Raw genomic sequence first — 15000 nt, 5'->3', positions numbered from 1 at the left:
TGAATGCCTGAGAGCCCGTCATTCAAGAATCATCTGTACACTCTCTCACTAATTATATTATTACATTCTCCTGGTATTATAAATACTCATTTTTCTTCTTGCCTTCTTCTGTTTGCATTTATTGAAAAAGACACAAGCACACAGACACAAAAAATCAAGATACCTCTAAACTGACATTCTGTTGCACATTACATTTCAGTATAACCTAAAATACAGTGTGAATTTAAGAGGTTACAAATCACAAATAGTTACTTAAAATAAAAATGATTCCTTTAACTTTTTTTTGCTTAATGTGAGAATCTATTGTAAATTCTCATTCTGATTATTATTTACTAAACTCTAAACTGCATTTTCTGTTAGTGTTTAAATGGATAAAGCGAGTAGCCTAGAAGATCTAGTTCGTTATGCTTATTTCTATCTGCTGCTTTAGTTTAAGGCACATTTTCCTTTATTTCACTTTTCCACAAGCCATAAAAAAACTCATTTCTAATTCATCCGTTCGTTCAGCTTAACCTCTCTTCTCAGCAATTAAAGCACTCTGCGCATCCCTCATCTATCACACAGCCAGCTAAATAATGCATTGCGTCCCCCGCTCATCTTTTATCATCCCAAATGACAGGTATTAGCATATCTCCCCAGTCAATTACAGTGCAGCAGAATAATCACAGCATAATTGGGCGAAAGCCACTCTAATCACCAGCCCTGCAAACGCGCAGAATAAAAACTGAGTGGCAGTTCAGACAGGCCTTGCTCTTGTCCATGACTCTAGCCAACAAGCCTGGCAGATCTCCATTTCCTGCCTTTCAGAACTTATCCTTTAGAGAGGTCAACTTCTCTATACCTCCTAAGTAAAAGAAAAGAATGTATACATGTACGAATGGGAAACATTTACTATATGATATGCACATACATGCATCTATTAATATCTGTGCTTGTGATGCTTGCACATACTATTAAACAGAATGTCATAAAAATTTTTACTACTCATCAGAAAACAAAAAAGTCATTTCATGAATATGATGTTATTAGAAATTCTATTTCATGGCCCATATTAAGGTAAAACAAAAAATTAAAATTTTTAGAAAAGTTACTTATTTACTATCAAAATTAGAGCCCCTCAAGTGTACACGTGATAAAGAAATACATTCTGCATCTTAAAATTCAGGATTTCTCATCTAGCACAGGTAATGTTTTTTAAATTAAATATCTGTTGTTCTTTGGAGGGGGTACTGGGGACTTTACTGATGACAAGGTGGGGCTCCCTAGGCCCCTCCCATTTTCAGGGGGTCTGGGACGGAACTGGGTGGAGGAGGGGAGATACTCAGTTTGTGGGGACGGAGTTGGGGTAGGGACTTCCCAGCAACTGAGGGCTTCTCTCTGCTTCTGGCGCTCTCACTGGGCTGATGGCCCAGAGGTCCTTACTCTTTGGAGGCCATGTGCCTTGTTATTTGTATACCGTAGTAACAGTCAATAAATGTTTTAAAATTATGATGATACTAAGTACAGATTAACATATTAAGATGATTGAAGAAAAGATGCCTATCCTTCCATAAGGAGATTAAACTTAAATGAGACAAAAATAGGAATATAATGTGAGAAGCTTTAATATATAATGTGAGATTTTTTTAACTTCTGAAAATGTTTAGGAAATTTGTTTGAAATTATTTTTAGAATGCTTCTTATAATTTTACTGACTTTATCATGATATTTAATGTACAATATACAATCTAAACCTATACCTAATTCTCATTTTAAATAGTATGTATTCATTTACTACTCCATTCTTTACCTCCCCTCCCCCTCAATGAAACACACAAGAAAAATTCTTTCTGGAATGAAAATTTAATTTACGGAAGACTGAGGGAGGTTGAGAGACATTTCTTATAAAAATGTATGAGGCTTCTTAGGAAGCAGCCAATTAAGTGCTTTGAACTGCCATGTGTAGCTAGAAAAAAAAAAAGAAATTTCCAGTAGGAATTAACCTCCTCTACCTCTATCTCATAGAGCCAAGCCCACCTCTCCCTTGCTCACACTCATCATTCCTTTTCACAGAGCCATTTAAAAGCCACACCTACTGCAAGCAGAAACCTGCCCAGCTACCAAAGGAAGGCCACACCTGAGGTGTGCTCTGGCCAGCCAGAGAGAAGGCCTCATCCTCCCTGTGCCAGAGTCCAGGGTTAGCACAGGCAGAGTAGCCTTGCTGAGCCCCGCTGGGCAAAGTGAGCAGCAAATCAAGGCAGCTAGTCCTGGTGACTTGGAAGACTGGAGCACACAGCCATTGCAAGCTGCAGAGACACTTTGGCTGTGCTCAAGTGAATAAATCATACATAGCAAAACCCTCTGCTTAGTGATTCAACAGTCAAGACACCAACAAAATTCAGGACAGTCCGAGAATAGGCTATTACGACAACAAAGCAAACAAGATATGGTACTTATTATTTTATTATTTAGAGTTTGTGATATTTTCAGCCACAACTCTGCCAGACAATTTAGTCCTTAGAGTTTGCAATATTTTCAACCACAACTCTGCCAGACAATTTAGTCCTTCAATATACACGAACACACTAAGGCAATAACACAATATCAAAAAGCCAACTGTCAAAAGATCAGAGTAAAAGAATTTAGACAAAACAAATAGTCTCCCAGACTTTTTCTTGCTTCCAAACTTGTTATTTTTAAGTTATAATATGAAATGTTTTATTTGCATTATCACTTCAAGAACTCTGCATGTATTTTTGTTGGCATATCTTTGCAAATGTACCCATAGGATACATTACTTCAGTTGTAAAATGGTAATTTTATTGTTTATTTGGGAATATCTTTTACAAGTATTTATCAATGATACATCTGGTATACAAGTATTAATTCAACAGGTTTTTTTTTTCAAAACTGATTTTAAAAAATCATCCCCTAATATATTCTTTAATTCACACAAATATTCTACTTGGCTTTAAGCATCTTCCAACATATTGGCTCTTTCAACACCAGCCACGTTGACATTCTCAACTGACTTGCAAAAACTGACACGGTTTGGGAAGGAGCCAAATTTAAGGCAGGAGGAGGGAAGGAGGAGGGCTTTTACCATCTGAAGAAACAGAATCTGCTTTAAAATTTGGCACTGGAGAGAACCTAAAACACACTAAATCAAAATCAACCTCCATCTTCCCTAGGATATTTTCTTTGCTTCTTCCCAGCAAAATCTTAAGAAGCTTGATGATTATTAATATGATCACAGTAACTCTATGCAAAGGAATTTTACAGGCAAGCCCAGAGACATGCCTCTAATTATATGTGCACATCACAAATGAACAGGTGTTTGAGGGTGGGGATAAGAGAATATATGCATTTTTATTATTACTAGAAAATTAAGTCCTCAAAAACTAGTGCCAAAATAATGTCCCCAGAGAAAAATGGAGTCAATCAAACTCCAAATAAATAAGCTTGCTTCCAGTACAATTCCTTGCTCCCTTAAAAGACCACTTTTGAGATACATCCCACATAAGGCCATGCTTAATTTCCAACATCTTTTTACCCAAAGGAACAGAATCTGGCAAAAGCAGGCATGAATTGTACTGCAGTGTAGTCCTCTCTACTCACTTTGTGTACTCACCACCATTAGGGCAAGACAAACATTTCTGCAGACTGCACTTACAAGATCTTGGGACAGCCACAGTACAGTCAATAAACCTATCTAAAAACTCTGCCACCTACCATCACCTGACAGAATATTTAGTCTAGAAGAAATGGAGCTCCTATTTCACTAAGAACCCACTTGGTCATGACAAAATATTTCCGATTTTTCATATTATATCAAAGCAAATTCTGGAAATATCACACATTCTTGATTGAGCTATGTAGCCTACTGGGTACCTTCAGGCCAATTGAAGTCCACAAATATCTTGTGATCACCTAATACTTCAAAGAGTGTGTTCATAACCACTGGAATAAACAACTTAAAAAAAAATCTTGTTTTCACTATTCAATGTACATCTAAAATGATATGAGAGTCCTAATACAATGTGTTGAAATATGTGAAGTTGCCAACATGAGACCATTTTTGAGCTGTAAAATGACAATCCTGTAAGATGCAACCTAATATGCAGTCCCGGAACTTGGGAGGACTAATAACAAGCATGGCTATAATCTTGTATAAAGTGTACTGGCATAGGACACAGAAACTCAGGTTCTTGTTCTATGTTGCTGCTAGACAGTACCTAAAATAAGTCACTTTACCTCCCTCAGCCTGCTTCATTGTGAAAAAAAGAAACTCAGATTAACATTTGGGGTTACTTTTCTTCTATGAGAAAAAGGATAAAAAGTAATTGAACAAGGCTCTAGTCAAGGCAGCTCTAAAGCAAATTAGAAAAGAAGACTAGCTGGGTGTGGTGCTCACCTATAATCCTAGTAGTTTGAGAGGCCAAGCAGAAGGATCACTTGAGTTTGGGATTTGGAAGTTGATAGTGAGTGCTGTGATGGCATCACTGCACTCCAGTCTGGGCCACAGAGCAAGACTGCGTCTCACCAAAGGGGGGGGGGTGGGGAGGAAAAGGAGACTAAAGATGGTAGACAATAAAATTCCTAAATTCCTATATATCATCTTTTTAAAAAAATTTTGCCTGGCTTTACTTAGTGGAAGATTTGTTTGTGGACCAAAAAAATTTCTATTTTTTTCAAGACAATGGGAATAGTTTAGACTAGTAAACACTATCAGGAAGGAATCAGAGGAAAAATAAATGAGAATGGAGTTGAAGTATGACCTAATGAATACAGGAAGCCTGCTAGAATTAAAGGCATGTAGAATTTCAGGGCTGGAAAGAAGTTTAGTGATGTCTAGAAATCAATTTTCCAAACCTACACTGAGATTTACGGTAGAACACAGGTCTGTTCAACTCCCAGTCAAGTAGCGTTAATTATAAAATAGGAAGACGAAATTCCTGTTCCATATTTAATCCAAATCCAGAAATTAGGTGAGACCCTCCCCCCAAACAGCTCTCAGATAACTTCTCATCATTCCACTCAAGACCTTTCATCAATGAGTCTGCCTGTTTATCTCTTAATTGCATATGCTTTGGCTTTTGTAGTTTTCTGTCTTTTCTAAGTTTTATATTCATATATTCCTCTAAAGGCAGAGTTGAAAAAGAAGTTAAAATATCCTTTAAAAAGATAATTAAACATACAAGCAAACTGCATCAACTATTACAGGTGATTATAAATAAAGCATTTTGCTCAAATATTTCTTAAGTTAGAATAAAGCAAATTTGTTTTAAAATCAAACATGTAAGTGTCTGAACTACCAGCAGATGGCAGAAGCAGAGGCTGGGAGATTCTCTAACAAAAGACAAGAACAACTCAACATGGATTCCCAGATTCCCAAACCTGAGAGGACTTGAGCTCCTTGAGAAACGCTGTGAATTATTTTCACCCTCCCTGAGTCTTTCTTTCATGGGAAATAGCAAATCTTCTGCTTTACAAATATATATTCTGTAACTTTAATTTACAGTCATTGACTGAAACAAATTTGTCTAAGGATTTCTAACAGATTTTAATTAAATAAAAAATTTAAAATACAAAACTAAATCATTCATAGTATAAAAAGTAACATGAGTTCATTAAAAAAAAAGTTTGCTGGTTTCATTTCCATGACATCGTTAATTTAAATACACTTTGCCCTAAGTTATATTCACATCCACTTAAGAGAGTTAGCCAAGCAAATTCACTGGAAAACATAACCTGGTGAGAAGATGCAAAGAGCTGAAAACCAGAGTTAACGCTGCTGTATAAGAAAAAAATATATAACAAGTGTTTTTAAACAGAGGATTAATATATGCTTTCATGTGGTTACATTAATAAAAGAAGAACTATTTTATGAGGTAGAATCCCACATTGCTAAACTTACAATGCTAAATTAAACATTCTAAATCTGAAATACTATACTGCTACCTCCAGGAATAACCCCTGAATGAATGCATGAATCAATGACCCATTACAAGTGTCACCACTAGAAAAATGCCAAATTTAGTGACCCTGTTTAAAACTTTCCCATTCTCAAAATCTAATGGAACGTGTCAACTTTATTATAGTTTGTATTTCTTTACTGAGCAGAACATCCCCTCTGCTTTATAGCACTAGAACAGGAAATTCCTTCTGTTCTCTACTTATCTTTTCTAGTTCCCAGATTTTAAACCAATTTTAAAAATGGCTGTTCTAATTGTGAAATGTATTATGCTAAAATGTCTCCTGTCATAGAAATACTTGAAACATTTATTTTCTAGGCCAGCTTTGGCCAACAGAACTTATTGTGAAGATGGAAATGTTCTACATATGCACTATACCAATGTGATAGCCACTAGCAACGTGTAGCAATTGAAATGTGGCTAATGCAACTGAAGAAATGATTTCTGAATTTAATTTAGTTTTAAGTAATTTAAAATTTAAATAGCCATATATGGCTAATAACTACCATACTGGATGACAGAGTTCTAGATGACCAAAAGGTGTAGTGAAAACTGATTAAAAGTAGAAAAATCTCAAAGATGACAGTTAAGATTCAGAAATGACTAAAAAGAAATAGACTTTAAAGACAATTCAAACTGTAGTCCTCTAAGTTGGACTGATCAGACAAGAAAAATAGCAAGTGAATCTCCCCTATTTCTCAAAGATCACAATTTTGGTTACTAAGCTAAAGAACCCACTCACAGATGGGCTCCCATTGGTTTATTTCCTCCTTAGCCATTAAAACAAATACTGTAGTTTTAGATTACATCATATTTTTATACGAAAAAAAGTGAAATATAATTTTCAGAATGGTCAGATGTCAAAAGACAGAAATAAGCCCACATGACTTAAGTCACTGCCAAGTGTGATCCTCAGGCTATACAATTTTCTGCAATTAAAAATCCCTTATAAAAAAGACAAAATAAATTTTGCTTTCACTTTATTTGAAATTGTATTTACAGGCAACTAATCCTTTTGTTATTCATAATTTTCATAAGTCAAATTGGAATCCTATTCCATTTTGTAGAATGTAACAAATAGATTCAATTAACGCAACTGCAACACAGAAGAACACACAATCATATCCAAAATTTGCATTTCTTCTTGGACTTCTGACATAAGATCATTCCAAAGTTGTGTCTAAAAAGTAAGGTCTGTGGAAATAAAGGTTTATTATTCTCACCACTGCGTTCCCAGTACCTGACACATAACATGGATATCCCATAGACATTTGTCTGAATGGACATAAATACGGTGGAAAAAAATAAAATCAATGAATACAACTGCAGAACTTGATCAACAAACATATTTAAGTTAGGTAAGTTGAAATGGAATCAACTAGCTTTCAGTGCCAACCATACCCACTGCAGAGCTTCGACAAGCACTAACAATGAGTACGTCTTCCTTTAGGAGAGCGCTACAGAGCTTCAATACGGAATGCCAAGCTAACATATTAATGAGATAAGAATCAGCCGAGGAAATCCCAGATAGAAAACAGCATGGCAGTAATAGCTTAGTATCACAGGTTTTTTGCTCTTAGCAATCACAAATAACCATCAGTACTTATTTACTGTTTACCACATACAAGTCAATACAGATATAAAAAGATGAACAAAATGAATTCACTAAACTCACCACCTTGCTGGGGGAAAAACTCCACACATTGGAAATGGGCGAGGCTATATCATGCTGTCTCCCATATACAAAGAGAACAAACACAAGTTGGCAGAAGAGAAATTCCAAAGGAGTTATAAAGGCGGTGAGTGTGGTTACACTCAGAGGATGAGCACTCAGAAGTCTATGATACTCAGAGATGTCACAGAAGAAGGGAGTAAGAAGCAAGTCTAGAGGGAAAGTATGATTTTGAAATGCAGTGAGAAAATGGGAAAGAAAGCATTTAGCAGAGAGGCAAGGTGGAGATTAGGCTCAGAGGAAAGTGAAGGGTGCCATATATTTAGGGGACTATGTTATAGGTGGGTATTAAAAGACCAGTTTGATCTTTGATGCAAGCAAGATATAGATAAAGAGTAATTCAAAAGAGTAAGTAAATTTAGGATTTACTTTGCAATCTTTTTAGATACTTTAGATTTTTCTATTTTGTAGCAATAAATTTTAGGTGCCTCAAACAAATGCTAAAAATTATTAACAAAGAGGATGAAAAAGGCTGGGTGTGGTGGGTTCTGCCTGTAATCCTAGTGCTTTGGGAGGCTGAGGTGGGAGGATTGCTTGAAGCTAGGAGTGCAAGACCAGCCTGGGCAACACAATGAGACCCCATCTCTACAAAAATAAATAGAAAAATTAGCCTGGTGTGGTGGTGCACACCTGTAGTCCCAGCTACTTGGGATGCTGAGGCAGGAGAATTGCTTGAGCTCAGGAGTTTCAGGCTGTAGTGAGCTATGATGATGCCACTGCACTCTAGCCCAAAAGCAACAAAAAGAGACCCTGTCTTAAAAAAAAAAAAAAGATACAAAATAGAGAAAAAATAATGTATAAATATAAAAGAAGAAATAGAAATTGTATCCAGGACTTAAATATTGAGGAAAAATAACGAGGCTAACTAAAATCTTTAATTCTCATCCCATCTCTGTGGGTAATGAGCTATACAACCTTAGGAACAAGTGATCCTTTGGCCTTTAACTTCCTCATCTATGACATGGAGGAAGACTACACCAGAGCATCCTAAGGATCTGTTGCAGGATTAAAATTTTAGGACTCTAAGAAAAGGAGTTTCAGGAAAAGATGGAAAGAGGGAAAATACAGAAAATGTAGGAAGAATGAGACACAAGAAGAGTGGGTGCTGCAATATGGTTTTGGAGAAACCAGCTGAGTTACTGAGTTGCACACGTGTCTCCTAGGGTTTGGTTTGAAGGGGAAGGGTGCCGGAACAGTGTGGAGCTCTCCCTCCCCACCAGTGACCTCTAGGAATAGCATCAGCTGGCAGGGTATTCAGGGGTAGAGGGCTCTTGTCATCTCGTGGGATCCTGTGATGACCAAAATCGGATCATCTTTCTTTTGCCCGTTCTTTGTCAGAATGCAATATGCTTGCCCTTGATTATCCCTCATAATTCATTTTAAACTGACCTCTCCATATACATTTTTATAATAGTTTTACCAAAAATTACAAAAAAGGGCATAAAATTCAGTTTTTTTCTTCCAAAGAATATGCCAGCCAAAATAGTCTCTCAGAATATTTTCTGATTCCTGGAATTCTGATGCCCATTTAGAATTAGAAGACAGGTATAAAAAACAAACAAACTGGTAATATATAATATATGTTTCTGTCCTCCTACCTTTCAAAGGGGGAAGTCTTTAAAAATTATTTTGATAACCAAATTATATTATTGCCAAATAAGCAAGCACTAAGAATTTACCCTAGGAAATATGTTGCAATGAACAAGAGATACATGTTTTACTCTTTGCCCTGGCTTTCTGCATATTCACTCATTCAGCAAGATATTTAAGAACACTCCTTGGAAGAAGAGGGGGAGATGGTGACACTGACCACATAACAGAGAGGAGACTCGAGGATGGAGGCCTGATGGAATGCAGCGCTGCCTGGCTACGAAGAGGAAGAACAGCACGAGAAAAGGCCAGGCCGACAGGAGATCACCACGGCACTGCTGGGGAAGCCCAAGGACAAGAGTGCTCCAGAGAGGAGGAGGTCAGCTGGGTCAGATGGGGCAAAGAGGCAAGAAAATGCAATGACTAAACTGTGCAGCGAGATCTGGAATTGGGGAAGCCATTAGGGACCTTAGAAGAGGCCAGAGTGGGGCAAAGGCAAGGGCAGCTATGACCAAGAAGTGCAGAGGGGCGGGTAACAGGGCACCTCATCACTTCTCAGGACATCAGCGAGAGAGACTAGGCTCTGGGCTGACCTTGCCAGTGCAAACCCTAGTTCTGTTACTGATTAGCTGTGTGAACTTGAACAAGCTATTAAACTCTCTGAGTTCCTATTTCTTCACCTAATATTGGGGATTAACAACCATGCCCACACCTCACAAAAAAGTGGATTAACTGAAAAACTTGCTTCTTTAGAATTCTTGGACTTTGCTACCTATAAAAAATTAGAAGATGAAGGACATTCATGGCCATGAAATTTTAAAGTAATATATATATATATTTTTAAGATTCTTAAGAAATTTATGGAAAGTTATGTTTACATAGTCTTTTTTTTTAAATGACCCAGGGATATTTTACTCTTCTTTTTTTTACTTCCCTACTACAAATTTCTCTATAGAATTCATAAGCAACGAAAGTCAATGTTTTAGCCCTTTTTCTGTTTCACAGTATAATTTTATATATTCATACACACATATATTTGCTTAGCTAACTCATCATCTCATTATCACTAGCAGCTTTACTTAGTTCATTAATGATATAGAAGGCACAATTACCTTCTATAAAAAGAACCAACCCATGTTGGTTGCCCCTGGGACTCCTGATGTATTTTTCTATAGAATTATAAACTTTTTAATATGTTCAAATCTTGAAACTGAGGTCAAGAACAGTGGTCTATAGCTTGTAGAACTTTCCTTTCTTAATAAAGACATATATTAACCCATTTTATTTTGAAGCAGCTTTTCCATTCACAATTCTTATTTTTTATAAGTAGATGTAATTTAAAATCAAGCATCTTAATTAGATTTATATAGAAACAAACTCAAAAAAATCAAAGTTACTTAAATTCAGAAGAAAAAATTAGAACCACTGGAAAACAGCTGAAGTGCTTAATACAGTGAAAAAGTTATTAGCATTTCAAATTCTAAGTTACCTTTCACTGAGATAAGCATAATAAAACAACGAATCAGTATTTGTGTGAAATTAAGATTTAAGAAGAAGAGAATAGATACTTTCCATTAGATTAACTTTAAGAAATTAATCTAAGTCAGCCCTAATAGTCATGACAGTTTAGTATGATTGTGAAATTGTTTTCCTGGGTTGTAGTTTCACCATATTCATACACTTTAACAGGTTGTTTGTATTTTTGGGTCCCAACATGTTGAAGTCATTTTCCAGTGAGATGGACAAGTTCAATATTAAGCTTGTAGATTTTAGTTTCACTTTGGAGAAGGCAAAGCAAACAAGTAGTAAAGAATTAGGTAGTAGGAAAAAAAAGATAAAGAAAGATTGGAAGTTCATTAAAGCTCACCACTAAAAAGGTCAGAGACATGCGTAGGACGGACACACATTCTGTCCTGTTTTTGTTATTTTTGAGACGAGGTTTTTCTGTCACCCAGGCTGGAGTACAGTGGTGTGATCATAGCTCACTGCAGCTTCAAACTCCTGGGCTCAAGTAATCCTCCCGCCTCAGCCTCCCAAGTAGGTGCCAACAATGGTACCCTGCTCAAATTTCTTGTTTTTAATCATATGTGTAAACATTTTGGTATAGATCTGCAAAAGTGAAAAGCATCTATTACTTTGAAAATCTCTGAATTGTTGGAAAAAAGTTTCAAACTGTTGTTTCTACATATTGGAATTTAAAACTACAAAAGCAATCTGCTGGGTTAGCCATAAAACAAATGCAAAGCCTTCGCACAGCAGGGCAGACTGAAAGCTGCTAGCTATGCTAATCTTCCATAATATTGCTGCATACCCAGTAAGTAGGAAGGATTATGAAGATGAGTTCACAAGAACTGACCCTACAGGTTTATTAAATATGCAGTGAATATTCCACATTCATGCTGGGCATTAAATAAAAAATGAAAAATTTACAAGATGACCATATGTTAAATACTGTAAATAATTCTAAATCAGTTCTATTCAGAATTAATAATTTCTTTTAGTAATTTTTGGCAGATACAGAAACATAAAAAACATATTAGGGTAATAAATGAGTTGTATCAAATTATTTATAAAGTATTAATTTATGATGTAAAATCTTGCTAAGTTTATAACCTCAGAATAGTTTTTTGATTTTGGTAGTATCACAATGTCATCTCACCTATTGTTACTGCACAATTGTTAAACTGTGCTTTTAAAATGTCAAATATGTAGAATGGAAAGTAGAAAAAAAAACCGAAAAATATAAATAACCAATTTTTGGTTTTAAGTCAAGACGTAGTGCATATACGGGCAAGGCGAAAGCAATCACCCATACCACGTGCTCTCAAGGTTCCACGAACCTCCCCATTCTCCTCAACTTGTGACTTCCAAAGTCATTGATGGTACCTGCTCTATACTTCAACACCTCTATATGAAAATGAAATCTGGCTTCCCTAATTGTTAAGTGCCTCCTTCTAATTTACTTATATGGTTTAAAATTATTAGCAAATGTACACACACAAAAAAACATTAGTCTGAGAAAGAATACAGGTTTGGAAGATTATAATTCTAAAAAATCTGTAATTTCTCCTCTTGTGTTCTCTTAGTGTGACATCATATATTCCCTGGTCTCACCCTGAGCTCCTCTGCTCCTCAACCTGGCACACCCTAGTAGTCACGAGACCCTGCAGACCAACCCAAGGATTTCTATCCTCTTCTCTCTGATACTCCTTCCACAATGCCAGCTCAGGCCCTCATCAGCTTTCACCTGGCCTATTCAACTACTTTTGACTGGTCTACGGCAAATCCATTCTCCAAAAAGTGGCCAAAGTCATCTCTCTAAATTGTAAATCTGACCACTATCTGGCTTGAGATCTTGCAACAGCTTCCCATATTCTATAGGATAAAATTATCATTAACCTCTCCAGCCTCAGATCTTGCCACAGAGGCATAATTTAACTACTTTTAGCTTCCTCTGATATTTTTCATGGTTGTTTTCCTATTTGAAAAATAGCTCTCATTTCTCCTTCTCCCTCTTTCTTGCCTCAATATAATCCAAGCCCTCAAAATTCAGCCCAGGGATCCACCTCCTAGAAAGCCTCCCCACTCCGCTGTCCACTTGCACAGACGCTGGCATGTTTCCAGCATGGGTACAACCACACTGCGGGATAATTTATCTGTTTATAGGCCTGTGTCTTCCAGCCAATGATGAGCTCCTTGCAGAAAGGAACTGGGTTTTCACTTGGCTGTGACTGGACTACAGGGGGTCAGTCTGAAGGCGGGATGTTGAATAAATCAATGAATAAAGCTGGAGCTATGAACTAAATACAGCACTCTGATGACATTCAGCAGTTATATTTCAGTACCCCCAAACTGGGGAGAAATTTCAGTAAATCTTGCTCTACAGCTACCTCATATTTAAAAGTTAATTACTACTAAATGGAACTCTTGGCTTCCCATACTATTTCTCATATCCTCCACAACAAAGAAAGTAGGTGAAGAAAATACTACCACAGTGTAATCTTAATCACAATAAAAGGAAAATCTTAAACTTGTGAAGATTTTAAAATCTCAGTATTTTGATTAAAAACACAAGTCCTCTCTGTTGATCCTTCAAATCCACCTAGGGGAACTAACTGATAAAACCTACACAATAAACTACATCAGACTACACACCTTGAGTCCAAAGGCTGCATCCTCCGAGGCCAAGACTTCAACCTGAAATCATAAGGAAAAAAATAATTTAGGCACTATCTAAAACCTCTTTGAGTCTAGCCACAGAAACCAGAGCACAGGCATGACCTAGAACCAAGAATTCTGAGAAAAGTGGCATTCAATTTATGTCAGTTGTCAAGAAAGAGAGATCTGTGAGTGTCTTTAAGAGCTGGTTCAAAATCCCAGTCACTGCCTGGGTTTTGGTTTTATAACAGGGCCAGCTCCTATCAAATGAATCTATCTGCCATCATGTGGACATGGTGGCTGAAGTTCCTCAAAATGATCTAGGAAGTTAGCAGAATCGCCCTTCTCACGTTAATCACAAGATGCTGCATATACCTTTTGATCTTTTACTAACAGGGAGGGGAAAAGTCACCCTCCTTAAAGCAATCTCACTATGCTGTGCACTGCTAGTAGTTTCTTGCCCTGCTTGGATCAGAGTGGGTAGGACTGAATCTCTGGAATGTTGCAGAGCAGGAGTTCCTGAAAGCAATACTCTGGAAAAGGCAGGCAGAGTCTAAGCAACAAGTTGTGAAGTGATGGCAAAACTTCAAAATTGCCTGTCAGTCTTATGCATTAGAAGACAGAGCTCGTTAACATGAATTTAAAAAGCTGCGTGGAACAAGACGTGTATTGGTAATTACTGTTTTTTAAACATAATTATTCAGTCTGGTGTATAAAGCTTTTAACTTTGACTACTACAAAGTAGCAATACATGATGGAAAAGAGCAAGGAAAGAAGGGAACGGAACAAATCTGAATATTTTTAAAGAATCTGAGGAAGACAGTGGGGGCAGGGCAGTAATATCAGACTGTAACTGGCTTCACTGTCAGTTTTAAATCTTTTAAAATTAGGCACTTGTGGTAGGTGTTGAAGTAGAAGGCACACTGGCCTATCCAGTGGATCTTGCTACAAAACAAAACTGAAGTCTTCGCTTGGGGAAAGGAAATATAGAAAGGAAAATCATTACAATGAGACTGTCATCCAGTACGAAAGTAAGGGGGCAGGGGTGCAAAAAAGAAACTGAGAAAGCAAGTTGTGTTCTCCAGCTGCTTTAGTGAGAGTGAGGCTCACCTTCCAGGCCTGCCCCAATAGATGCTGCCGCACAAGGCACAGGAGACACCGTTACGGGGTGAGAAGATGAGCAGCCTCATGCAGATGAAAACTGTATGTTGCTGATACCAAGTATGATTTTAGGATAAAGACTGAAATGTTGGATCAATTATAGTAGAAAATCATTATAAGATTCACTGACAGCATTTCTGTTTACACTTCAATTTCCAAAGCTGTTAGATTTAAAAACAACACCTTATTATTGACTTTTAGTTTAAGACAAGGAAAAAAGAAGCTATTTGCATTTTACATATGTCTGAATTTCCCAAGTCCTGCTTTTCACCATGGTAGGGTACTAACCTCAAATACTTTTTACATTAAAACCTCTAATCAACATTGAAGACCTTAGTTAAAAGGAAAGCATAAACAATGAATTTGCTGAATCTTAACTACTGTGAACATTATATGACATTTGCT

The 15000-nt window shown here is 36.8% G+C and overlaps 1 protein-coding gene across 4 annotated transcripts in view; it reads right to left on the bottom strand.

The window, feature by feature from the left end:
- ARID1B (AT-rich interaction domain 1B) overlaps nucleotides 1-15000 on the bottom strand; it is a 397799-nt gene that overhangs the window by 147204 nt on the left and 235595 nt on the right. For 2 of the 4 annotated variants that reach the window (XM_045544626.1, XM_045544628.1), the window contains exon 5: nucleotides 13432-13473. The exons of the other annotated variants lie outside the window; for them this stretch is intronic. In XM_045544626.1, the coding sequence (XP_045400582.1) occupies nucleotides 13432-13473 (42 nt within the window). The remainder of the gene's footprint in view (nucleotides 1-13431; nucleotides 13474-15000) is intronic. 4 annotated transcript variants of the gene reach the window in all.

Source organism: Lemur catta, chromosome 2 (assembly GCF_020740605.2).
Source record: "Lemur catta isolate mLemCat1 chromosome 2, mLemCat1.pri, whole genome shotgun sequence".
Lineage (NCBI taxonomy): Eukaryota > Metazoa > Chordata > Mammalia > Primates > Lemuridae > Lemur > Lemur catta.
This window is presented reverse-complemented; position numbering and strand designations above follow the sequence as displayed.